The sequence below is a fragment of the Molothrus ater genome, chromosome 7 (assembly GCF_012460135.2).
Source record: "Molothrus ater isolate BHLD 08-10-18 breed brown headed cowbird chromosome 7, BPBGC_Mater_1.1, whole genome shotgun sequence".
Taxonomy (NCBI): Eukaryota; Metazoa; Chordata; class Aves; order Passeriformes; family Icteridae; genus Molothrus; species Molothrus ater.
Window position 1 is genome coordinate 2,581,610 of NC_050484.2, and position 26,574 is coordinate 2,608,183.

At 50.2% G+C, this 26,574-nt stretch overlaps 2 protein-coding genes across 2 annotated transcripts in view; one reads left to right on the plus strand and one right to left on the minus strand.

Annotated features, from left to right (window-relative positions):
- The first annotated feature begins 381 nt into the window (after positions 1-381).
- RAMP1 (receptor activity modifying protein 1) lies at positions 382-23,053 on the plus strand. The gene is made up of 3 exons (XM_036386995.2): positions 382-759; positions 12,042-12,180; positions 22,269-23,053. Exons 1-3 carry the CDS (start codon positions 720-722, stop codon positions 22,522-22,524), a joined length of 435 nt encoding a protein of 144 aa, XP_036242888.1. The 5' UTR covers positions 382-719; the 3' UTR covers positions 22,525-23,053.
- A 690-nt stretch (positions 23,054-23,743) lies between these two features.
- UBE2F (ubiquitin conjugating enzyme E2 F (putative)) overlaps positions 23,744-26,574 on the minus strand; it is a 61,396-nt gene continuing 58,565 nt past the window's right edge. Inside the window, exon 10 of the mRNA XM_036386874.2 lies at positions 23,744-25,827. Within this exon, the coding sequence (XP_036242767.1) occupies positions 25,777-25,827 (51 nt within the window). The 3' untranslated portion in view covers positions 23,744-25,776. The remainder of the gene's footprint in view (positions 25,828-26,574) is intronic.

Genomic DNA, 26,574 nt, shown 5'->3' on the forward strand with positions numbered 1-26,574 from the left:
GTTCAGGAAGAGCTGGCTCTTGGGCCTGTTCTGTTCCTCCTGGGAAAGCAGAAGCGTGCACGATGTGCAAGACTCGAGTTAGCACGCTCTGTGTTCCTTCACGTTCCCCTTTTTATTGATCTTAGAGAGGAAGAGCTGACTCCAGGCGTGAGAGAAGCGGGTTGGGGGGCAGTGACCTCGCTGCAGGCAGAGTCCTGCCCTGATCGGGAGCACCTGAGGAGCCCGGGCAGGCTCCGCTGCTCGGGCATAGCTCGGGAACGAGCTGCAGGTGGAGCTGTAGGAGCTCGGGAGCGATGTTACACTCCAATAGCAATTAAAGCGGAATCCACAAAACATTCCTCCTCAAAATCGCGTTCCATGTGTACGTTTAGCCCTAGAAAGGGGGAAGGCAGGGTTTTTTAGGGAGAAAATCCCCTTGGAGGAGGTGGAAGCGGGGTTACGGAAAGCGCGGGAGGCAGCCGGACTGCTCTGTGCATTCCTTCGGAACTGTTCGCTCCCCTGGCCGCGCCTTTGGGCTGCGAGAGGGCGATACGGAGAGCCCGGGCTCCATCCTGCTGCCCCCACCGGGGCGCTTCCCCCGTCCTCTGCTCCGCGCTGCCGCCGGGGGAGCGGGGCCGGAGCCGGGCGGGGCTGCACCGCCCCGGGCCCGCCCCTCTGGCAGCGCCGCGGGCGCGGAGCCCGCCCGGCCCCGGGAGCGGAGCCGCTCCTGCCGCGGGGCCATGGCCCTGCTCCCGCGGCGCTTCCTCTGCTTCGTCCTGGGTAAGTGCGGCCGCCGCGACACAACTTCCCGGGGGCTCCCGGGATTCCCCCTGGGCGCGGGCGGGCAGCCCCGGCCGCCTCCCCCGCGGTTTCACCGCTCTCTCTGAAGCACGGCGAGGCTCCCCCCTGGCTTCGCTGGCGACACAGCAGTAGGGGAATTAAAAGGAGAAATGATTCCAGGGCGCTTGGCCTCAGGAGCAGTGAGGCGGTGATGCTGTGGGACGCAGCCTGCCTTGTGGGGGATTCCCTGCTTGCTAGGTGAGGTGGACCGAGGCGAGTTCTGCCTCCTGTCCGCGCCTTTTGGTGCAAATGTTTAATTACTGCCTTTGGAGTCTGCCTTCCCTTTGTTGAGCCGCAGGGAAGAGCAGATAGCCCGAAGTGCCCCTTCACAGAGCTGAGGTTGGATGTTCTGGGGTTACCGGTGGTGGGGTTGGAAGCGCTGGCGTTGTGTGGTTGTTTCCATGGGATGCACCGTGCCTCGGTTTCTTTGCTGCTGCTTGCATTTCAGTGCAACAGGTAGAGATTTGTGCCGTGCTTGTCACCCGTGTACCTGCAGCAAAAGCTCGGGGGTGTTGGTGCTGTGGAAAAGAGGGAAACCGCACCCCCTCATCCTAGCGCTGATCTTCCACAAAATCAAGTGCTCCTTGAGGCAGCACAAATTTCTCCTTCCTTCCCTTCCTTCCCCTGTGCCGGTTTTGTCCCCGAAGCCCCGGTGAATAATGCATTGAGCCGTGCTGCACATAATGTGCTGATCTGTACCATGTAATTAACTATTTACTGCTCCTCAGCTGTGCGGGGCAGGAGCAGCCCGTGCCCTTGGACGAGGCACATTCCCCTGCTGGGTTGCAGGGAAAGGCTGCACGTTCCTGGCTGCAGAGCCCTGCGCAGGGAGCACTAATTCCTCTCCTGCTAGCTAGGATTTCTCTCTGCTCTGCTTTCCCAGCCTCTGTCTCCTTTCCCTGACTCTCCCTTCTCTTGGTCGGGGAGCTGTAACTTTGAAAGTACTCCAGGCTGCTCCTTTCCGTCTGTCCAGTGGGCTCGGGAGCAGCGGGATGCTGCCTCTTGTGTGAGCCAGGTGCCCGGTGGCAGCTAACCTTGGTGCTGTGGATGTGTTTTTCACTGCCTTCTCCTCCTGGGATTTTGTATTTTGAGCACATTTAAGGAAAACACCCAGCCTTTTTACACCTTTCTACTTTTACAGTCAGGGCTGCACTGAAATTGCAAGTGGCAACTGAGTGCCCAGAAATCACGGTGATTTGCACCAAAAATGCAGGTGTTTTAAAATGAGATTTTTTTATTTTTTTTTTAAGGGAGGGGTATGAAAGAAAAACCTTTCTCTTAAAGCTCGAGCTTTAAGTAACTTCACCACTGGCTGCAGTCTTTAAAAAGCAATGGCAGGCAGGGAATCAGCCATCCTAAAAACCCCAGTCTCATTCAGCAGGCCAGGGATCCAGCTGTACCCCAAGGTAACCACTTCCATTAAGGCAAAATGAGGCATTTTCTGGATTTTGGCTGCAGCTTCCTGCAGAGGCTGCTCAGGGAGGAGGGGATGGGGCAGGCTCTTGCTGTTACTGGGGCAGTGATGATTGGCACCACACACAGCTCTGTGCTGTGGTTTGGTGTTTAAGGGCAGTGCTTGGATTTCTTTTGGGTGTAGAGAACTATTACTGTGAGAGGTAAGAGGCAGTTGCAGATAAGGTCAGTAAAACATTAATATCTTCTTGATTCCCTGCATCTTCTGTCTATGCTGTACAGCACTGTGTTTGTGTAGCCTACAGATGCTTTCCTAAAAACAAAACTTCTGGGTACTGTGTATGACCTCTCCTGGAAAACAGGAATTAAAGCGCTTTGTGTCCTCTCTCAGCCCAAGCACACTCGGTAATGATTGCAGTTTGAGTGCCTCCTTTACAAAAGCCTAAAGCTCCCTTGAAACTCGAATTTAAGGCTGCTGCCTCTCTGAGAAAATCCTCCTCAATATTTACAGAGTGCCCTGGTAGAAATCCCTGACAATGAAGTAAAACATTGCTCCTCCTGACTCAGAACTTCCTATGCATCAAAAGAGAAGCGTGTGGACGGGGACAACAAAATTCCTCCCCCCTGTAATTCCTTGCAGTGCTCCTACAGGTGCCAGTTGTTTTTCCTGCAGGATTTGGTGGCTGTGTGATGGGCTCAGGAAGCCTCTTGGCTTTGAGGAGCAGGGTTGCATTGATTAACATTGATTAACCCTGAAACCGTGCTGAGTTTAAGAGCCGTGAAGCACCGGCCTCACAGCCTCCCGTTCGTGCTGACCCGGGAGGCTGCGAGTAATGCAAATACAAATGCCATGGCCTGGCTGGAATGAAATGAGACCCTCATAATGGCTAAAGATGGGCTTGGCATCTCTCACCTTTGCACGGGGCTGGAAATCCACCTTGGGGTTGTGGCGGAGTTGAGGGAGCTTTTGGAAAGCCGTGGCTGCGAATCTGGAGTTACTGCTCTGCTCTGGCGACTTTGTTCTGCCTCCCTGAGTGGATGCAGAGTCTGGCTCTGTCATTTTTTGGGGGAGGTTTGGGCCCCACACCCGTGGCTGTGGTCAGAGCCCCTCCCAGCACAGACCCTGCTCCGAGCAAGGACCGAAACCACCACTGGGCTGGAGCGAGAGGAGCATTAAAAGCCCATTAGAGGGGAAATGCAGCGTGTCAGCTCACTCAGATAGCTGAATGCCTTTTTCTCCTCTAAAATACAGTGGCTGGGGTTTGCCGGGTCAGTTCCTGCTGTGGGTGGGTGATTACCAGGGAATCTTCATCCCTGTCTGCCATTAAGCTGCCTACAGAGCTGGCTGCTTTTAATCATCAAATCCACTAATGAAGCTGCTTCATGGTTTCAGTCTCTTGTCTCTGTGCTTTTAAAACGTGAGCTTTTGGGGATGTGAAAACAGAGAAGCAGCCCAGTGGGGAGGCAGGCAGCAGCTTGGGTGAAAACCACCCCATTTCAGCCAAGGGTGACCCCCCTGGGCATCCCTATATCCCTTAGGAAACATCTGCAGGGAAAGCAGTAGTGCTGTGTGTGGGGGAGTTGCAGAGAGGTGCAAAATCTCTGTGTGCTCTTCAGCTGGAGGGGAGGAAAACCACATTGAGAAGTCTCTGTTGAAAAGGAAAACAAATGATTCTGGTGATTCCTGGGCTGCTCACGTGGCTCAGCAGCAGATTTCAGTCTGGAAACTCTGTGCTGAAAGTGTTCAGTGAAGCTGCTGTTGTGTGCAGCCTGTGATGGGTGCACCAAGGTGACAGTGAGGTTATTTTGCTTTTCTCCCGAACAGATTTTTATATTTACTCAATATGTGCTTCTTCATGGGAAATCTGTTAGATTGCCCTGGCAGTGATTTTTTTATCTTGAAGGTAATTCAATAAAATGTTTGCTTGTCCCATGTAGCAGAAAATCTGTGTTTAACACACGTTGAAACCTGAACCAGCAGGATCACAGTGTGTTGTCTCCAAACCAATGCCAGGCACTTTTAACCTTGGTGTTGCTTTCCCCTGTTCTTATTTTAGCCTCAATCAACTGAAATAGCTGAAGGAAAAAATAATCCCGGGGGTGGAAGGAGAGTACATTTGCCTTTAGCACATTCCTGAGATCTGGAGTGTGGTGGCTGCTCCTTTCTCCCTGGCTTTGAGACCAGGGATCTGTGGCATCCAGTGCTTTGTTGATGTTTTAAAAATAACTCTGAACCTTGCTCTAACATTGGATTAAGATGTTGGTTTGGCAATGTTGGACACCACATCCTGCCTGGGAATGCAGGGGGTGTGTGGCTGGTTCCCTTCACGCCCTGGATTTAGGGTGCACAGAATCCAGTGGGGATCCCTCCTTCTTCCACCCCGCTCTTGTGAGCAGGGATTTGATGGTGGCCACAGCCAGGCATGATTTGAACTCGGGGTGGGTGAAGTCAGGGCTGTACAGACACTGCCAGTGCCTGTCTAAAGCCTGTGGTTTGCCTCCATTAATTCAATCAAGAAGAACTATTTTCCAAAAGACCCCGCTGTTCATCAAGGATATAATTATCTTTATAACTAACAGCTCATGGTACATTTTTCCCTCCCCTGATGTGCAGTCAGCCAGCAGTTGGGTTTCAGCATGCCTGGCTTTTCATTTCCTTTCTCCTTCCTCCCTTCTCGGCTGCTTTTGATTTTATTTTGCCTAGTGAGTGAATTGGGGTGAGTAAATAAAAGTATTTGTCATTCTGTCCTCTGCAGAATCAAGTCTAGGGATATGTAAGAGAAATCACATTCCTGGAAATGTGCTTGGCAGCCTCTGATGGATAACAAGGCTAAGACAGGTGGGAAACTGAGGCAAGGAGGGAAAGACCCTCATGCAGTTCCTTGGAGCAGCCTATTTCAGTGTATTTAGTAGTTAATATTATTTAACAGCAATGCTTTATGACAAAAAGTCACCCAGCTAAGCAGGGCTGCCCTGCACTGGGCTACACAGTACAAACCTTGATTTTGCATTTTTGTTTCAATCCCGTATTCTGCATCTTACAGGAGCTGTTACATGGAATCTTGCATGGATTGGAATTAAAATTATTTATTTTTATTATTATCTTTCCTTTGGGGATAGATTGGATGCTGTAGGTGCTCCATGAAATACTGGACTTGAAAGAGGAGTGACACAGTTCAGTGGTACCTCTGAGCCCCCCAAAAGCCCCCAGGCAAGCTTTGCTTTCAGGCAGCTGGCTCCTACCTCAACTTCCAACTAATAATTCCCTGACAGTTATTTTTAGGCAGTTTATTTTGTGCCCTCTTATAATGCTTGGAGTAGCTATAGAATGGCAACAAAAACTCAAGTATCCCCAACCTAGCAAAAAGAAAATGCCTACAAATCTTGCAAGTACCAGCTTGAGGGGTAAATCACTTCCTTCCTTTGCAGGCACAACAGGATTTGTGCCAAATTTAAAACCTGGGAGATCCTTGTGGGTTTCATGATGATGTTCAGCTGTATGCAAAATAGCTCATTAATGCTGGCTGGAGAAAGAAAAACCAGCTTTCTCTTTATTTTGCTTAGTGTAATAAAATGAAGGGAATAACCCTTCCAGGAGCAGGGAGTTAATAAATCAGATGAAAGGCCTTTGGGTTGTGGGTGCACTTCCCCTTAATATAAAAGTGGTTTGTGGGGTGAGCCCCAGAGGGTTTTTCAGGCCCAGCACATCTTGTGCTGCATTCCCTCATAGGTGGAAACCTTTGGCCCCTTTGGAAGTTTTCCACACATCAGGTCCCTAACAGGGCCTGTCCCCAGCACCCTGAGCAGGGAGTGACTTTCTCTGCTGACTGTGGATCCAGTGTCCCCTGTCTCCCAAGCCAGCAGGATGTACTCCCACCATGGGCTGTATCTCTTCCCATTTCAAGTTTTCCCCCCCCTCTCAGCTTGAGTGGCTTCTCCCCCATCCTGCTTTCCTGGAGTCCTGTTGTGGCTTTGTGGCAGTGAAGCTGTTGGACAGGCAGAATTGGGGATGAGCTCTCCATCTGCAGGGCTCCCAGGGGAGCTCCATCCAGCAGGGCTCTGTCCCTGTGTCCGTGCCCTGTTCAAGAAGGAGCTCTGTGCTTTCCTTCTGTTGCTCCATCTGCAGCCCCTGGAGCAGGGGCAGGCAGGGAGGGGGATCCTCCTTTGGGGGTTTCCCAAGTGAGCCTTGGCAGAGAAATCCTGGGATCAGCCTTGCCAGAGATGGGCAGATCTCCCCCAACCTCCCAGCATCTGCTCTGCCTCCAGAATCCTCACTGTGTTGGAAAATCCCCACTCCCTTTCAGCACATAACCCCCCCCAAATCCCATGAATTCCCTTTTCATTCACATCCTGAGTGGCTGCCCTGGAGAAGGGAGTCCTGCAGGTTGAGGGACAGTGGCAGGAGCTGCCTGGTTTGGGGACCTCAGGGTGCTCCTGAAGCTCCATGAACAGATTGGGAATGGGATGATCCTTGCAGGTCTCTGTCTCCCCCATGGTCACCTGCAGGGCTGGGATCCCTTCATCCATCCCCATTCCCAGTCTGTGCTCAGCCCCTGGAACTGCTGCTGGATCCCAGCTGGGCAGGGAGGAGGGACTTGAAAACTCCATTCCCTGTGCAAATCCTGGAGGGAATAACCCTGCCTGGGCTGGCAGCACGGGGCAGGTGGCTCCTGAGGAGGGCACAGTGCTGGGCCAGCCCCCTGCTGTCCCCAGCACCTGCAGTTTTCTGTCCCATAAAAGGCATTCCAGCTGAACACCAGTTTAGTTTTTCCCTGTGAACCGAGGGCTGTTTGCAGGCTCTGGAGCCTCTGCTGAGCTGGTGCTGCCAGGAGCAGTCCCAGTGGAAGGATGTGTTACAAACAGAGGGTACCAGACCCTCCCCAGGTTTCTGCAGATGCTGGAAGGGCGATTTTTCCATTTTTATGGCTGCAAACTGGGATGTTTCTCACTCTCATCCTCTGCCTCCTGCCCGTGTCCTCTCCCCACCCTCCTGTGAATGTTTTATTCTGCAGCCAGGTCCAGACCACGAGGCATGTTCTGAATAAAACAGCAAAACCACCACCTTGAAGAGGAGAGCAAAACAGCCTGTTTCCATCTGGGGCTTGTTGAGAGCACTGCTCATTTCACAGGGAAGCTCTGAGAATCTGGGAGAAGCCCAGGGGAAGATACTGGGGTGTTTGTTCTCAGAGCCCAGAGCTTTGGTGGTGCCACGTGTGCCAGCCCTGCTGTCAGTGTCACTTGGCACTTACCTGCCATCTTTGGGCTTCAGCTTTTGGGTCAGTATCTGCCTGTTTCCTGCTCTTTGCTATGAAGCCCTGAACAGTTTCCCCACAAAAATCCAGGCAGTCCAGCTGGATGTTCTGGTGAATTCCCTGCAGGTGTTGTCAGACAGTTTCATCATTCACCCAGCACCACCAGGGGTACCTGCAGAATTGCCTGGGAAAGGGGAACATCCCATGCTGCTGTGCCAGTCTGAAATCCCCAAATCTGTTCTCAGGCTTCACAGTCCTCCCCCTGGAGTTGGTTGCACATCCCAGCAAGAGAAGCCCAAGAATTCCTGGAATTCCTGGCACACTGAGGAGGGAGAGGTCAGAGAGCAAGGGATTGTGCAGAGGGGTGCTGATGTGAGGTGCAGGATGTTTCTGGCAGAGAAAGCTCAGGGATTTTTGCAGGTGAACCATCACTGAGACAGATATGTGGGCTCACAGAGAGTGGTGTCCCCAAAGCTGTTTCTGGAGGGGTGGCCCCAAGCTCTTGGTCCAGGCTCCAGCTCTGAGATGTGCAGTAGGAGAGTCCAGTTGTCTTCCCTCTTCCTGAATTTTTTGTAACACTTCAGGACCAACCCTGTTTTTCTGCTGAAATAAATGTGTGACAGGCTTTGTGCAGCTAACCCTCAGTAAGCTGAGTCCTGGTGGATGCTTGCTGGGACTCTCCAGGACATCAATCCCAGGGCAATCATGAGGATCTGGGATGCCTGCAGAAGCCATCCCCTCAATCACCTCCTCACCACTGCTCTCCAGGTGTTTCCTGTGAGGAGCAAACCAAGGGTCCTTAATGTTGCATCTTTTACCAGGCAATCAGGGATTCTCTCAGCAGGGAAGGTTGTTCATCAACAATTCTCCTGAAAGGAGAAGAGGGAATGGCTTCCCATTGCCAGAGGGCAGGGTTGGATGGGATATTGGGAAGAAATTCTTCCCTGGGAGGATGGGCAGAGTCCTGGATCCCTGGAAGTGTCCAAGGCCAAGTTGGATGGGGCTGGGAGCAACCTGGGATAGTGGAAGGTGTCCCTGCCCATGGCAGGGGTGGCACTGGATAAACTTGAAGGTCCTTTCCAACCCAAACCATTCCAGAGTTCTGTGAGTCCCCATGTCCCTGTGGCACCTAAAGACCAAGCTGGGCTGTGGAGGTGCTGCATGGCTGCAGTGGGATGCTCCCAGAGGAGCACTGCATTCCTGCAGCTCTCAATGCCATTGTTCCTGAGGGAATGGCAGTGATGGGGCCCAGGAGAGGGGAGGCAGCTCAGCCTTGCTCCAGTTGAGTTGTGGAGCTCAGTTCTTCAGCAGCTCCTTGCAGCCTTCCCAGATGGATGCTGCTGAGTGCAGGGCTGTGACTGCTCTGGAGCTGAGTTATTTACAGCTCACTGCAGCTGACTTACACCATCTCCATCAGCAGGGCTGAGGGCAGAAAGAAACCTTCTGGAAGGAGAGACAGAAGATACAAAAATCCCTCCCTGCTTTTTTTCCTCCCCTGTTGTTACAAACCCTGAGCCTGAAGTCTGCAGTGGGGTTGGGGGAAAATCTGTGAAGCAGCAGGGATCTGTGGGGTGAGGTGGGCACCATGTGGAAACGTGGCAGGAGCTTCTCACTTTGACCTTAATTTGTGCAGTTCCAGCTAAAGTCAGTTCTCCTGGTCAGCTGGAAACAAAAGAGCTTTTCTGTCTCGCTGTGCCCAGCTCCATCCTCACAGCACTGACACAACGGGCCCTGCTGGGCCTGAAACAAAAGAGCCCTTCACCATGTCCAGAATCCAGTGTCCTTGCAAAAGGTCACAGGCTGATGGCTCTGCTTTCCCCAGCCCCTGGGGCCAAGGGCTTTGGGTAGGTGTGGGAGATGCAGTGGGAGAGGCACCTTCAGGAGCAGGTCCTGCTGGGGCAGGCAGGGGACAGCAAGGAGCTCCCCTGCCTCTGAAGGAGCTCCAGAGCTGCATCTTCTGAGCTGCTGGGATTAGCAAGTGCTTAAAGCTCCCCAGGGTTTGGTTTTCACTTGGTTTGGGTTGGTTTTTGTTTCAATGGTAGGGCTGATTTTCATGCTGGCTACCAGCTATGTGTGGCTTGCTGCTTCTTGCAGCCAGGTTGTGGTTGCTTCCTCCCCATGGTTTATTCAGTGTTTCTCCTCCCTCCACTCAAGGTTAAGGTGTTTTTGCTGAATTTCCTCAAGTGGCTTCGTCTTCCTCAGTTTCTCTCTGTGCTTTGCATGTCTCACTCACTCCTTCCTGCTCTGTTTCCTCCTGTGCTCCTCAATCCCCTTGCCTGCTCATCTTTCTGCTTCTTAATCCCTTCTCCTCCCCTGCTTTCCCTTGTCCTTTTGCTGTGCTCTACTCTGCACCTGACACATTCCGCAGCAGCATTTCCTCTGCAAGCTGCTTGTCCAGACAAGTGATGGCTGTGATATTTACATGTCCTTCACAGCCCAGTGCACGGATGTCACCCAGGGGTGACCCCCGGGGTGGCTCCTGAGCCTCCCTGGGACGCTGGTGCTCACTCAGCCTTCACTTGGCTCATCCAGATTGGAAGGGATGGGAAGGGGAGAAAAGCCTCCTGGCCATCAATCATCCTTCAGCCTGCCTGGAACTGAGGTTTGCAGTCTGGAAATCATTTTACATTTGCCTCATGTAAATTTGTTTCCTTCTTCATCTTCATCTTCTTCTTCTTCTTCTTCTTCTTCTTCTTCTTCTTCTTCTTCTGCTGCTTCTTCTGCTTCTTCTGCTGCTTCTTCTGCTGCTTCTTCTGCTGCTTCTTCTTCTTCTTCTTCTTTCTGCTGCTTCTTCTTTCTTCGCTTCTTCTTCTTCTTTCTGCTTCTTCTTCTTCTTCCTCTGCTTCTTCTTCTTCTGCTTCTTCTTCTTCTTCTTCTCTTGGTGCTTTGCTTCAGCATGTCAAGCCCTCCCACCTGGGAGCAGGGCTTATCCCTGGCTGAGGCTGTGCTCTTGGCTGGTATCAGCTAGGCAGAGCTTGAGATTTTGATAAACTCAGTTTTCTTATTGCAGCAGTGAGGGTTTCATGCTCTTGAACTTCTCTTGGCTCAGTGAGTCCCATGGTTTTATCTCAAGTCAGGCCAAAGTGGCTGCTGCTGTCAGAGGCAGTGTGGGAGCCTTGCACCCATCCAGGAACATCAGCCAAGGCTCTGGGGGCCCTTCCACCCAAATTCCCACTAGCTCCTGACTTCCCACCCATTGCCATAAGATGCTCCAAGGATTCTGGAGGCTGCAGAGGGATGGTGTCCCATGGTGATGTCCCTTGGCCACTAAATAAGCAGCTCAGCTCTGTTGTGTTAAAAAAATCAGATAAAAATAAAGCACAGAGTTATTCACACGTAGCAAAAAATAGATCTGGTATGTGGTGCCTGCCTGCAGTGCACTCCAGGAGCTGCAAAGGCACTAGCTGGCACTTTGGCACCAAGGGAAAGCTATTATTTATAGCCAGGCTCACTAAACCATTCCCCCAAAGGGTTTTTTCCCCTTCCCTTTGTAGCATCACTGTCCTTTCCCTTTCCCCTCACCAGCAGCATTGCAGTGATTGTGCATGAGGCTGTAAGCAGCACCTTTTTTGTCCCCTTTTTAGAGCAGTTGCAGGGACACATTCCCAGGAGGGAATTCAATCAGCACTGGGCAGCCAGGGGTGGATTTGATGGATTTCCCTGTGTCTGTCCCTGTGCTCCATCAGAGGTGGATGTTTCTTCCCAAGTGTGGCACTGTGCAGGTCATTTTTCAGGGCTCAGCAGCAGGGTTCTCTTATTCCCCAGCTTTCCCACACCCTTACTTGTGTTTTAAGCCCAAAACCCGGACATTTGAAGTCCAAAGGCGTTTTGGGTGATCAGCAGAGAATAAATCCACATCCTTACTGATTTATGAGCTGCCCAGCATGTCTTGAATAACTGATTTATCAGCACCAGGCACTTGGGAGGGTGCAGGCTCCCAGGGCTGAGAGGAGGGGAACAAACCTGGGAGGAGGAAGAGGAGGTTTAGGAGAGCTGGGGTTGCTCTGGTGGCAGCAGGGCTTTGACAGGTGCCTCTGTGTGAGGACAGGGGCTGTGCTGGGGCTGGTGATGCCCTGTGAAGGCTGACCTGGAACAGAGGCCAGACAGAGTTAAAGAATAAAGTAGGGATTTATTAAAAGGCCTCACTCAATGGATCCACCTTGGGCAGCACAAGAGCCCAGGCCAGGTGAATCCAAAATGGTCAGAAAATGCATGACTGGTCACAGGGTCTCTTACTTTTATAAGTTCTGGTCCATTTACATATTGGAGTTCATTGTCCAGTTATAGCTTTAGCCCATGAAGTCCCATCCTTCTTGTTTTTCTCTCTTTATTCTGCCATTGTTTGTGCTCTTGGGCCTGAGATTTGGATCATTTGTCCTTGGTCCCCAGCTAGAGAAGGAATTGTTTTGTCTCCCTGCTCTGTGCAGAGAGCTCACCATGCCTTAATATGAATCCCAGACCCACACACTAAAGCAGCACAGAATGTGAAAAATAGAAAAGCTCAAACCTGAGCAGCCTGTGGGCCCAGCAGAGCTGACAGCCCTCCCTGTCTTGCAGCCCAGCACTTCATCGCGGCCACGGCGTGCCAGGAGGCCGACTACGGTGCCATGATCCGCCACTACTGCCTCAAGGACTTCCAGCACAGCATGGAGGGCATCGGCCAGCGCCTCTGGTGTGACTGGGACGAGACCGTGGGGTAAGTGAGCCCCCTCTGCTCCTCCCTCTGCCATTCTGAGCTTTGTCTAGCGGGGCAGCACCCTGATGTCGCTGCTTGGCTGCTGCTGCTGCCCTGCCTCTGGCCCTGCTGGGTCCCCAGGGGGTTTCTCCAGCCTGGTCCCACCTGGAGGGTTTGGAGGGGGGAGCAGGGGATGTTGTGTGCCCAGGCTTTGGCGGGGTTTTTGGCACTGTCTCCTCTGTGTGCTGGGTGAGGTGGGTCAGGAATGCCAGAGCAGCCAGGCCTGGGGGTGCTGATCATTGGGTGCTGATCACCTCTGTCCTGCTTGATCTCTTCTTTAGTAATGTGGGTGATGGGACTGAGGGTAACCCCAGCACCTCAGGTGACACCAAGCCAGGTGGGTTGTCCTGCTGCCCACAGGGACCCCAGCAAGCTGGGAACCTCCTGAAGTTCAGCAAAGTCCTGCACCTGAGGAGGAGCAGCCCCAGGCACCAGGATGGGCTGGAGCTGCCCAGAGAGAAACCAGCGTCTTGCTTTGAAAGGACAGGTGTCTGCTAAGGAAGGCAGGAGCCTCTCTTGAAATGGAAAATGCAAACCTCCTCCCTCTGAATATTATAATTTTGGAATTAAGGGGGGCTCTCAGGCAAAGATATGGGAATAGGAATAACAGTTCTTTCCTAGGAAAAATAAAAATAAATAAAAATGCAGTAAGACAAAACGACACTGCCAGAGTCAGAACGGGAGCTGACCCCCTGTGTGTCAGGGTGGTGGCTCAGTCCCATTCCATGGGGGCTCAGCCCTCCTGCAGTGCCAGCTGTGGTTCTGCTGGAGCAGGGATCCTGCACAAGGGGGGAGTTTTCCTCTGAAGCTCCAGGGCTGCTGGAGATGGGCCTGGTGTCCCTCTGGGAATGCAGGGGAGAAGAAAGCTGCTCCTCTGGGAATGCAGGGGAGCAGAAAGCTGCTCCTCTGGGAATGCAGGGGAGCAGAAAGCTGCTCCTCTGGGAATGCAGTGGAGAAGAAAGCTGCTCCTCTGGGAATGCAGTGGAGAAGAAAGCTGCTCCTCTGGGAATGCAGTGGGCAAAGGCTGCTGTGGTGTTCCCAGGGTCAGATTGTATCCAGGTAGGAATGCTTGGCTCCTCCCCTGGGTGGAGCATCTCCCAATGGGATGATGGAATTTGATCAGCCATGCAGGGACACTCAGTGGCCATGAACAGAAGAGATCTCCTGGAGGGAGGCTGGGTTGTGGAAGAGATAAAGAAAACTGCCCCATGAACAGAAGAGAGCTGCCCCACCTCTGACAGATAGAGAATAGAATACACAGCCCCAGGCACATCTTGCATTTCCAACCAAAACCAACCAGAATGAGACCTGGGGGTTCTGGTGGGCACCAGGTTGAACCTGAGCCAGGATAGTGTCCTGGTGGGAAAGCATGGGCAGAAACTGAGGCATGGGAGGTCCCCTCTGGATACCAGGAAATGTGTTTTCACTGTGAGGGTGGCCAAACTCTGGCACAGATCTCCTGGGGGGGGATGTGGAATCTCCATCCTTGGAGATACTAAAAACCAGCTGAACGTGGTCATGTGCAGCCAGCTGTAGGTGGCCCTGTGTGAGCAGGGGAGTTTGGACAAGGTGAAGTGGATCTCCAGAGGTCCTCTCCAGCCTCAGCCATTCTGGGTTAAAGGGTTTTCACGGAGGGTTTGGAAGTCAGGGTGGTGACCATGCTCCACCACACAGCAGTGGAGCTCCAGTAGGAGAAGACCATGGCCCTGCAGTGTGCTGAAAATCAATGGGTTAATGAAGAGGCAGATTGGGATCCCCATCATGAGGGCTCACAGCTTGATGGACATATTTTCCAGGAGGTTTTTCATTTTTGCTCAGCACTCTGCTTCTCCAGACAGTTCAAAACCCCCTGAGTCAATGTGAAAACCCCATAACCCACCGAGATGTCCTCAGAGCCTGGCTGTGAGGAAATCCCAAACTGTCCCACCAGAGCTGCTGGCTCAGCCCCCGCTTCCACAAGTTGTGTGTTGATTTTCCCAAGCAACTAGAGGGAGAGGCTGCAGTGGTATGGCAGTGGCAGCAGCCTGCTCAGCCTCTTGTTTGTAATCAGTGTCAGGGAGTCAGCTGGGGTTTATGACTTGGGAGCAGAGGAGATGCAGCCCTGCTTCCCTGGTGGAATGCTTGGGAGCATCTCTGTGGGATGAGGAGGGTGCAAAGGGACACCCCACACATGCACTGCAGGGATTTGTTGGATTTTCTGAGGGAATTTCCTTTGGGTTTGGTTTTATTTTTATTGCAAACAGTGCTTTCTTTGGATAAGCTCTTTCCTATTTATAGTCAGCAGAGCTGAATCTTTTGGTACCATCACGGTGTAGATCTGCTGTGATGGTTTTGATAGAAGCTCAAAGACTGGTCAGGGGTGGCTGTGTGCTGGTGTGAGGGCTTGAGGGAATAACTTCCCTCTTTCCCCCTTCTGCTGACTTTCCATCTTGTGCCTTTCCACGGCCTTTCCCTGGGAAAATGAAGTGGCAGAACAAAAATGAGCTCATGTGACAGCAGCAGGGATGGGGGTCAGCTGGAGACAGGGAGCAGATGGTGCTGTGTGCCATGAGTGGTTTGCACAAAAATTAAGGTTTGGTGAGATTTCTGTGGTTTCCTGCTTTGTGGCCCTTTCTTCAGGGTGAAATCAAAACCTACACATGTTTGTGTATCCCTCAAAGGTTGCACTTCAAGATCTTGGAGGTCTTTTCCAACCTTGATGATTCTGTTCTGTGATTCTAAACATACTATTGGGTTTTCCTTCCCCTTGATCCGTGGCAGAATGGAGGGGAAGAAAAGAGAGCTGGAAGACTGTGGGAGCTTTCTGGTCTTGAGAAGCCTCATCTGGTGCTCAGAAATGCCCAGGGCTGCTGATGATGTTCCAGCCTTGACCATCTTGTTCTTTATCTCACACTGTCCTGTTTGTCTCCTAAAGAGCTTCAGCTGAACTCCTTACCCTTGAGGCACTTGGAGGAAATGTTGATAAGCTTGCAGGCTTTAATTTGATTGCCTGAGTCCATTTGCTCCGGGCAAACACATGGCTCAGGGTTATTTGAGAGATGACATTCCTCTGATCCTCTTGTGCCCTCAGGACGGTGGAAAGATTGGGCAGAAATAGTTCAGTTACTGCAGTAAATCAGCTGCAAGGATGTGGGGTTTGGGTGGGCTCAACACCTTGCTCCCTGGATGTGTGTGGGAATCATCATCCCCTTTTTGGGGAAGGGGAAGGTGTCCCAGCAGGAGTGGGACACAGCTGGCTGGTCACCCCTCTGGCCCTAGGGGAAGGATTTTGTGTTCCACCAGGTGTGAGACAAAGAAATGGCAATGAAACACCTGCCTAGAGCCTGTTCTCTCCAGATCTTCGCCCAAACCAGGGCATTTCAGTGCTTGAAACCTGTCTGAAACGAGGAGGAGTGTTGGGAGGTTCTGCCTCTGTACCACCAGCAGCATCGTGTTAGGATGATTCCCTGGATGCAGCATTTAGCAGGGAAATGCCCCTAAGCTCTATCATTCCTGCTCAGTTGAGGATGGGAACATCTTGACACACTGAGAGAGACTCTAAAACTCAAAGACAGGATGAGTTTTAAAGTGGATATACTTTTATTTGGCATGGGGATATCTCCACAAAGCCATGCCTGCCCTCTGTCCACTCAGGTTTTCTTTTATCCCCTAGAATGTTGCATCTGCACCAAGGTTCACAATAAATAATTTCCTGGCTCCCCTCCCTCTCTGTTTTGTATGCCAGTCAGCTTATCGGTTGTCTCTGGTGGTCCTAGGGGATGAAGTAAAGTTGTCTTCCTCAGGGCTGACATTCTGACCCTGGTGCCTTGCACATGCTTACTGATCTTTTGGCCACTGTCCAAGGCAGGAGATTCATCCAGATTCATCTGGTTTCAGGGGCCCAAGGAGCCTCATTATCTCAGCATCCTTGCATTCTGTATCCTGTTCTTGATAAACATCCTTCCCCTTATCAGGCATCCTTGCATTCTTCTTGCTGTTTTGCACATATTCCTTTCCTTGGATGCAGCAAATATTAAGCAATGTCCATCATTTATGTGCCTATTCCTAATCAATACCTTCTAATTTCTGTGATTAATATAGATATCCTCTAGTTTCTCACCCCATATTTCAATCTGGGTAAATGAATTGTCTCAGCAGAGTCTGTAATTGTGGGTCACTGGTCCTCTTTATAGGCAGCAGATGCTGCTCTGTGGATGGGTTTAGTAGTTGGTGTGTAGGTTAAACAACAGAGTTAACAGAGAAGAAATTGATAAAACAAAGAAAGTAAAGAAGTTTTCTCCCTGTCAGATACAAAGTTTAGCACATGAACTGCTTTGTCTAATCTTACCTGGGGGTTTCTCCTTACGCTGCTCCCACCTCGCCCTCAGAGGCATCAGCTGAGCTCCTGCACCACTGCTCCTGTCCTGATGCAGCCAAGGGCTCTCCCTGGAGCAGAGTGTTGGGTGAGCTTGGGTTGGGCCATGGGACAAGCACCAACTCTCTGGGACGGTTTGTCCATCCCCCTTGAGCTCTGCTGGCTTTCTCAGCGTTGCTTATTTAGGGAAAACAGGTGGATTTTGATATTCAAGTTCTTCTCATGGACTGAGGGAACTTGGGCGAGCTGTTGCCCACGTGGCTGCCCTGGGACTCAAAAGCCAGACCGGAGCTGCATCTCGGGATCTTTGGTGGCTGAGCTTTGGCCAGGAGTTCAGCTGTGCCCGGTGAATTATCCCAAAATCAGCTTGGCTATTTTGACTGCAGCTCCAGCTCCATGGGCTGGGCCAGGGGGATTAGCTGTGGTCTCCCTGGAGGCAGCTATTTCAGGGATGTGGAGCCTGGGGCTGCCCCCTGCCCACCCCGAGTGCGTCAGCAGGCGCTGATGACTTGGGGATATTTGTCCTGCTGGGTTCTGCCTGCAGGGCCCTGGCCAGGGAATGGATTTGCAGGAGGGTTTGTGCACAGGGCGATGCTCAGGGTGCTGAGTGCTGCCACAGCTGTGGGTGTCACTCCAGCCCAGCCAGGCATCTTCATCCCAAATATATCCAGGCTGTGGCATTCCTGAAAATCTCCATGGAATGCTTTCCCCTGGAGCTGCAGGAAGGAGCTCACCAGGGGGATCATGGTGCTGCTCTGACAGCTGCAGCTAGGGATGGAGCTGCTCTCCCAGCTGGCAGCACACTCACACTCTGTCTTCAAGTTATTTGTCCATTATTTCCAGAAAAGAGATAGATCCATTCTCTTATTATCTCATTATCTGCTTATTTATCTTCAGCTTGCCAGGTCCCTTCTGGATACCCCTTTAGCCTGGCCCCAGGCTCACCCTGCAGCCTTGCAGAGGAGGAAATCAATGTTTTCTTTTAATTTGCAAAACAAAAGTGAAGCCTTGTGGTGTTTTCTTTTTTCCCTTCTGAAGCAAGGAATTGAGGAAGGATAGAAACACTGGGATACTCATGGTTAAAAAAAACCCCAAAGCTGTCAATCCTGTGAACCCCAGTCCAGTGCAACACCATCCATATCCAAGTGCTGTCAAGGAATAAATGCCAGAGCCAGTTCCAGCCTTGGCTGCAGTGATAAAAAGCCCCAGAGGAATTCCTTAGGATTTATAGCAGTATAAGCATTCAGATGCCATCAAACCCTAAATCATTCTTTGACTGCTTCCCAGCAGTGGCCCAGCCCCATCCCCATCCTGCCTGCAGCCCTTCATCCCCACACAGTCCAGCCACAGCATCCTTTAAAGCCAAACCATTTCCATGGTGACAGGGACAACAGTTGTAACTGCAGTTCACTTTGGGTAGGGAGAAAATATTCCAAAGCACAGCCAAGATTTTCAGGGCCAGGTGTCTGTCTCCTGGCAGTGCTGGGATTGTTTGGGAAAACCTGCCCTCCTCCCAGTGCTATCCTACAGTGGCTCCTTCATATTTTTGTGGAGGAGATGGTGTTTGGGAGATGGAGGCGTGCAAATGAGCTGTGGGCTTGTCTGAAAGCCAGAAGCTTGACTCCAAGCTTGCTACAGGCAGAATGGAAGCTTGGAGCAAAGTTCATTAGGGAGCCTCTCCTGCTGAGTCAGGAGATGCAGAAAGGACCCCCTGGCTTCCTCAATTTCCTGGGGTGGGGTCTGGGTGTGGCTGCATCCAATTATTCCCTACATAGCACAGGTAGTTATTTATATTGTCCTGTTTATTGAAACCAAATTGAAGCAAAGCTGTTAAAATGAGCAAAATAATTGTTGTGAAACTGATGTCACCCATGTGGGCAAATCCTGACGCCCCCTTCTCCATCCCTCCGTGGGAACTTTCACAAACAGGGTAAAGTTCAAGCTGCTTTACCCCCACGGAGGCGGAGCATCCTCTCTCCAGAGAGTTTAACTCTGTGCCTGAGGCTCATCCTTGCAGCCTTGGCTCAGCTCTGCCCTTCTCAGCGTGGTGGGTGTGGGGAGAACACGGCATTCTGGGCTGGGCTGGGGGGTGGCAACAACAGGGCAGGAAAACAACCCCCCCTTCCTGAGGGATTTCACCAGAGCCCAGGCTGAATTCCCAGTGGGAGCAGGCTGGCCTGGTGCTGTCACAGTAACGTGGCCCTGCCCGTGAGAAGAGAGAGCAGCAGATGCTGTTGTGGACAGGCAGTGGGACACGTTCAGCAGTGCCAGGGAAGAGCACACCCAGGCCCAGGCAGCAGCACTGCTGCTCTCCAGAGGGATCCTGATCCTGTCTGACAGGGCAGCCTGGATCTGGGGTTAACCCTGGGTACCCCTTCCCAGCCCACTGCTGCTCTCCAGAGGGATCCTGATCCTGTCTGACAGGGCAGCCTGGATCTGGGGTTAACCCTGGGTACCCCTTCCCAGCCCACTGCTGCTCTCCAGAGGGATCCTGATCCTGTCTGACAGGGCAGCCTGGATCTGGGGTTAACCCTGGGTACCCCTTCCCAGCCCACTGCTGCTCTCCAGAGGGATCCTGATCCTGTCTGACAGGGCAGCCTGGATCTGGGGTTAACCCTGGGTACCCCTTCCCAGCCCACTGCTGCTCTCCAGAGGGATCCTGATCCTGTCTGACAGGGCACTGTGAGCAGCCTGGACCTGGGGTTAACCCTGGCTGTCCCTTCCCAGCCCATGGATCCCCTCTGTTGGTGTCTGCTGTGGCAGGAGAAGGTCCCCAGTGCCCTGTGACTGGTGCATTTGGGATGGACAGGAGATGATGGAGTCTCACAGGGCTGTTTGGGGGTCTGTGAGATGCAGGGGGATAAATGAGAGCACTTGGCCATAGGTGAGAGCTCAGCTTTGCTTTTAGCTGTTCCTGGAGAGCAGTGCCATGGTCAGGTGTGCTCTGCAGAAATCAGCTCCTGAGGAGCACCAGCCTTGCTCTCCCCTGGCCAAGAGCTCAGCACCCCTCAGAGTCACCTCTGCACTGGCACCTGTTCCTGAAAACAGCTTCTTTTCCCTCTGGGACCCTCCCAGTCACTCCCCACTGGCCTCAGGGGCGTGTGGGGCCAGAGGGTGAGAGATGCCACCCTGCTCCTGCTGAAGGTGCCAGCTGGAGCAGGGGGCTCTAATGAAAACAGTAAAAACAGAAGGGACAAGAGACTTCGGGTGTGTTAAGCCACCCCATTAAGGTGGAGGGACCCCCTATGGCCACCTCCTTGTCCCCCCATGCTGCTGGTGGGGCTGTGGCTGCCCAGCCCCTCTCCTCAGCTCCATCCTCACATGCTGGAATACACTGCTGCCTCCTGGAAGGGGCAGTGCCAGTTTATCCTTCCATTCGTGCCCCTGCTGGGCTCTGGTTCCTTGCATGTCTCACATGCACTGATGGGAGCAGTGATTTATCCCCATGGAAGTGCGGTTGGAGCCAGGGAAGAGCTAAGCCAGCTGCACTATGGCCCTTCAGCTTTAAAAATAGCTTTTCTTTGCCTGTTAACGCTTTCCCTCTGGTTCCTGAAGTTGCTGCAGCTCCTGAGATCTCCTAAGGATGCTGATGAACGGGAAATGGTAATTCTGCACACTGGGATGCTGAGCAGAAGCTGCTTTTAGCAGCTGCAGGCCCTGTTAATTAAATCTCTGGCTGTGTGGGCACAGCCTGCCCCCAAAATATTTCTTTCCCCCAGGCAGGTTTTTAATTGGAGAGTTGAGGTTTGCTTTGCTTTGCTGCTCTAGGATTAGACGTGACTAATTGGGATGGGGGGGGAAATTGTATCTGGGTTTTTATGCATGGCCAGTTCTAAAGCAGGGGGGATTTAGCTGTCAATTTTAAACAGGGAGGGTTTGGATGCAGTTTTTAAACAGGGGGGGGTTAGCTGTCATTTTTGAAGCAGGGAGAGTTTAGCTGTCATTCCAGAGCATGGCTGATGTCTGGCACAGGGACAGTGGCTCTGGCTCAGGGCTGCTCCTGCTTTTCCAGGTATTTTTAAAGAAATGGAAAAATGGACTTGCTGGTCACAGAGGGGTGGGATGGGCTGTGGGCCTGCCCTGCTGGTTTCTGTGCAACCTCCCCAGTTTTAGGCAAATTAAAGGAGATTTTTGAGTAGATTCAATGTACTTATTTCTATCCCCCTTTGGACTGAGCTCACACAAGCTGGAGGATGGTCTCTGAAGGCCAAGTTGGGACAAGTTTCCTGAAGTCTGCTTAAAATGTGGGTCTGGCCTGTATTTTCTAATAACACCAGTTCAGTCAGGAAATTCTGCAAAATTTAACACAAACCAAAGAAAAAACCTCCAAACTTGCTTCTTGGTATTTCTGTAAATACTATTTCTGTTTTCATTTCCTTCTGTAAATTAAACCACCACCACCACCACCACTACTTTGTCATTTCATAAATGAAAACTGCTTTTAGCTGTGATTGAGCACTTAAAAGTTGCCATCACATGTGGGAATTTAAAATACCCTGCAACCTTTTTACCTCTCCAGCTATGAACTCAAAACCCCATATATTTTTATAGGTTACATAAATTTTCAAACACCCGCTACATATTTTTATGGGGCTAGGTATATCCAGCTGCAAACTCAAAAAATGGCTACAAAATTTAAGAACTCAAATCTGTAGTAGAATCTCAGGTACACATTTCTGTAACAGAATATAATATATTGTACAGGGAGGGATATATTATATGCCAAAGCATATAACATATCCCTCCCTGTACAATATATATTATATATACAATATATATGTATAAAATATACAATATATACTATATATAGTATATATAGTATGTATTATACATATATATTGTTTATATGTAGTATATAGTGTATAATATACTGTATATTCTATATAAAATATATAAAATATATTTTATATATATTATATACAATATACAATATACATTATATATTACAATATATAATATATATAATATATGCAATTTATACTATATATAATACAGATATACTTTATATACTAGATATAGTATACTATAGTATATATACAATTATATGTACTATATATTACATATATAGTCCATATAATTGTATATATATGTATTATATATATAGTACATATATATATACATATATAGTGTATATATATGATACATATACATCATATATGTATAATATATAATACAATATGTATTATATAATATAATATCTATTATACATATATGATGTATATGATATATATATTTGATATATTCCATTCTATTTTCATTATAAATTACATAGCATTTATTTTGTATTTTATATACACTGCATATAATGTATATAATATATACAATGCATATTATATATATACACTATATATATGGTATATATGGTATATATATATAGTATATATACTGCATATAATATATACAATGTATACTATATATAAAACATATATACTATATATATAATATATACCATATGTATTATATATATTGCAATATATATTATGTATAATACATATATGATGTATATGGTATATATATGAGATATTCTATGCTATGCTATGCTATGCTATTTTAGTCATTATAAATTACCCAGTATATATTTTGTATTTTATATACACTGCGTATAATGGATACTGGATATTGCACGGGGGGGAGGGTGGCGTGGCCGTGGCCGGGCGCTGGTGGCGGTGCCAGCCGGTGTCCCCGTGTTTTGCAGCACCTACGGGGAGCTCACCAACTGCACGGCGCTGATCGCCGAGAAGCTCGACTGCTACTGGCCCAACCGGCTGGTGGACGAGTTCTTCGTGGCCGTGCACCGGCAATACTTCAGGAACTGCTCGCCGTCGGGCCGGGCGCTGCACGACCCCCCGAACGGCGTGCTGTGTCCCTTCATCGTGCTGCCCGTGCTGGTCACCCTGCTGATGACAGCGCTCGTCGTGTGGCGGAGCAAACGCAGCGAGGGCATCGTGTAGGGGCGCGGGGAGGGACGGGCGGGTGTTCCCTGGAGTTTGGGAAGATCTGCCGGAGGGTACCGAGCCCCGGAGGCAGGGACAGCATGGGCACCGCTCCTCCTCCGCCCGTGTGCCCGCTGGTTTCCGAATAAATGGCATTTCAGCGGTGGGTGTTGGGCCGAGCGGGGACTCCGCGGGGCTCCCCCCGCACCGGCTCCGCTCCGCCTCTCCCAGCCGCTTCCATCGTGTGCGAGCAGGGCAATTGTAAAGGGAAAGAAAACCCCAGAGGGGTGTGGGGAGTTGAAATCCTGCCAGCGGGTCTGGGTGAGCCTGATCATCCTCGGCTTCCTCTCTGTCCTGTTCTGGGTTCCCTCCCCCCCACGGGAAAGGCATCTTCTCCCCCAGCCCCCCGCAAAAAGACTGGGTTTGCCTGGGAGCTGGGGAACAACGGGGGGAAGTCGGTGGTGGGAGCGGGTGGTGCCCTGGGGCTACTAACAAGGAACGGGAATAAGGTGCTTTTCCTACCTAAATAAATAAATACCTGAATAAACCAGGTGCCTGTCTCTGTCAAGGCTGAGCTGAAGCCTCCCCCTCAGTGCCCTCATTCTGTGATGGCAGACACCCCCAGCAGTGCTGCCCCCACCCCACGAGCACTGGGTGGGGCACTGGGTGCGGGTCGGGACTCCAGGAGTGGGGTCAGCTCCAGAGCAGGGAGCCTGGACAGTGCCTGGGATGGGATGGGATGGGATGGGATGGGATGGGATGGGATGGGATGGGATGGGATGGGATGGGATGGGATGGGATGGGATGGGATGGGATGGGAACCCCCCCCTAACCCCGCCCTGACAGCTCCAGACCCCTTCAGTGCCTTGCTGGCTCAGGAAGGGGTTCCCTGGGGACACCCAGCTGCTGTTTACTCCTGACTCTCAAGATTTCCCAAAAAAACCCCAAAACCCAGTGGGACACCCAGCCCTGTGCCTGGCCCACCCAGCCCAGACCCCCTCTAACCCAAACCAGTCTATGACTCCGGCAGAAGCATACGTTAGTTGAACCTATACACATACACATAAAAACACATATAAACAAATATATATTTATGTAAATACGTACCCCCCCTCCTTCCCCCCCAGTCTCCTCACCTTCATGAAAAATTCCATAAATTCAATTTATTTTCCTGGACTGTGAGGTGATGAGATCTAGGATCCCCCCACCATGAGCACAAACCAATGCTCAGACCTCCTTGTACAATATTTAACAGTATCCAAACTTTATTATTCTGCTCATCTCCTCCAGGCAAGCAACAATACAGGGAAGGGGTGAGACAGGATTGTTCTGGGAGGCAGGGAGGGCTCTGAAGGCTGCAGCTCTGTGCTCACAGGGCTGCTGCTTAAACCCTGGACACAGCTTTCCCTGGCTGCCCTGAGCAGCAGCCAGCTCTGCCCTGCCCTGGGTGCAGCAGCAGCAGCTTCCCAGCCTGACTGGGGAGCCATCCATGGTGACAGCCCAAGAAATGGGGACTGTGACCCCTCGTCCTGCTGACAGCACCAGGGTGCCTCTACAGCAAGAACCACTTTGTTACAGCAACCTGGTTGAGTTTTTGACTCGAGAATAAGAGAATCATTCTAATACCATAAGCAAATTCCAGATGTGTTTCCCAACTTTGCTATTTCTGTGTGTTTTACCCCCTACCTTTGCTGATATATCTGTTTTGGCAGCAAAGATCTCTCACTGCAGGTGCCTGCTTAAAAAACTGAGCTGATCCATGTTTCCCTGGGAAGGTTGTCTGCAGGTGAAGCTCTTCTCTTACATGCCAATCCCTGCATTTCACTCCCTGCTTTCCAGGCCTCCAGCAACAGCTACAGGAGCTGCTGAAGCTGCAAAGGAAAAGGTACAGGGAGAACTCAACACAAAAGGCTTACAGTTTGCACCCCAGCTCTGCTGTGCTCTTGAGGGAGATCATTTTCATTTCCTCCAGCATCTGCAGCAGAGGAACAGCAGGAGAGAATGAAGGGGGAGTAAAACCCCAACAGTCAATGCCCAAGTGTCACACACACACTTGCTTTGCATGAAATCACACAAATGTTTATTTCCTAGTTTGCAGAAGCTCAGCTGGGCTCCATCAGCTCCTCTGTGTGATCCCAGTCTTGGAGGATGCCCAGGGAACTCTGGCACCAGGACTGAAGCCTCTCCTGCAGGCTCCCAGTGCCATCCAGCTCCTTAGAGAAAAGGCACCTGCAGCATCACATCCTCCCAAATCAAGAAAGCCAAAGGGTGCACGAGTGGGGGAATGTGTTGTGTTTCCAGCTGTGTCCTTCCCTCCAGTGCAGGAATCCTGAGAACACAGTCAGGTGCTCTCCAGGTAACAGTGCCTCAATTTACCTTCATCAGAGCAAATGGCTTCTGATGCTCCCTCACCATATCCAGATTGGAAAGCCAAAGGCAGATTTCTTTTTTAAAAAATCTCCCTTCCATTAATTTTTTTTCACAGAAATATATAATATATATTTTATATATATATATATATACATATAATTTTACTAATACTAAACATGTACTTAAGTTACATATTAGCCTGTATTTCTTTTAACTACTTCACACAATGAATAGAAACAAAAAACCAATAAACCTGTAGCCCAAACAGGGCCTGAAATTAACAATGTAAAAATTCCAAACTGTGACAAAAACATACTTACATTAAACAGCACTGAGAACTTCAATACCAGAAGTAGAATCTCATTTTGCACTTCCACTCTGGCAAGCTCTAAGCCTCAGCTGAGTGCTTCTCAGAAAAAGCTCATTTTGTTTTTTCTGCTCATCAAAGGCAACAGTTTTGTGATTTGGTTCACAGGAGACCATTTATTGCCAACTCGAAGTGTTCCAAAAACACACCACCTTTTCTGCTTGGGCTGTTTGGGTTTGCTTTTTTCCTTCCCCCCCCTCCAGATTAGGCAAGAGTTTAAAAAAAAAAAGTGTAATTACAATTTCAATAGTGACTTCTTTTAACTTCTCAAGCATATCTCATCAACAGGATATACAGTACAGTTCAGAAGAGTAAACATTTGTAAAAGGAAGCAGACAACTTTTTCAACCAACAGACACAATTTCTTGCTGTATTTATGCTGAACTCTCCTTTGAACATGGACAGGTTATGAAGTTAGTTTTCTTCTTCAGAACAACATGGACACAGGACTGGTACAAGCCAGGCTGCTTTGGCTGCTCCTGAGGTTAAGGACAGCTCTGGAGCCGTGGTCCTGCCATCCATCCATCCCTTCATCATCTGGCGTAGCGCTTAATGTAATCTTCCACTTTATTCCGAAAGTCCTCCTGCAGGGAAGCACAGCTCTGTTATCCTGGCACAGCAGCCATGGGCTCACATGGACATGTGCCACTGGCAGGAGCCCTGAATCCTTACAGTGAGTGCTCCACAGCAATGGAATCAAGGGGACACTGGGGAATCAAGTGGGAAAAATCTGCCATCACCAGCTACAGCTTAAGTGCAAGTAAGAGCCTGAATGAGGGATGTGGGACTCCAGGCAGCCTCTCCAAAATGCAGTTTATTGTATCCAAGAGGTTACAGCAGTCCAGGACCATGGGTGACAGAGCCTGTCAGCTCCAGCTGCAGGCAGGCCTGGAGACCCCCTGGTTTAGGTCACAATGCATTATAGACTTTTCTTTTGGTCACAATGCATTATATACTTTGCTGAGCATCTTAATACAGTAGAACCAATCTATACCTTATCTATAGTCTATCATAACTACTATAATTACCATATTCATGTTACTGAAAAGTCAGTACATTACAGTTTAAGCTGGAAGTTGTTTTTCAGTTTTCTTGCAGTGGAAAATTCTGAGACCTTTTTTCTACTTGCAACTTTGCTGCCTTGTTTGCCTGTGCTCTCTTTCTGCTTGGTAAAAACATCTTGTTTGAGGTGGGTTTGTCCTTTGCTCTAAGGCATAAAAACCCCTTCTAACTACCACAGCCTTTGCCTCCTTGGTTAGCCAGTAAAACTGGCTCAGCAATTCTTTTCTTCTATATCAAAACTTGCTTTCATCTCTATTTCTTCTTCAGAT

What these genes read in the sequence shown, in the direction of transcription:
- RAMP1 (XM_036386995.2), top strand. Translation starts at nt 720, where the DNA reads ATGGCCCTGCTCCCGCGGCGCTTCCTCTGCTTCGTCCTGG. An exon ending in CTTCCTCTGCTTCGTCCTGG is followed by an intron (nt 760 to 12,041) that starts GTAAGTGCGGCC and finishes CCTGTCTTGCAG; the next exon opens with CCCAGCACTTCATCGCGGCC. An exon ending in GACTGGGACGAGACCGTGGG is followed by an intron (nt 12,181 to 22,268) that starts GTAAGTGAGCCC and finishes CGTGTTTTGCAG; the next exon opens with CACCTACGGGGAGCTCACCA.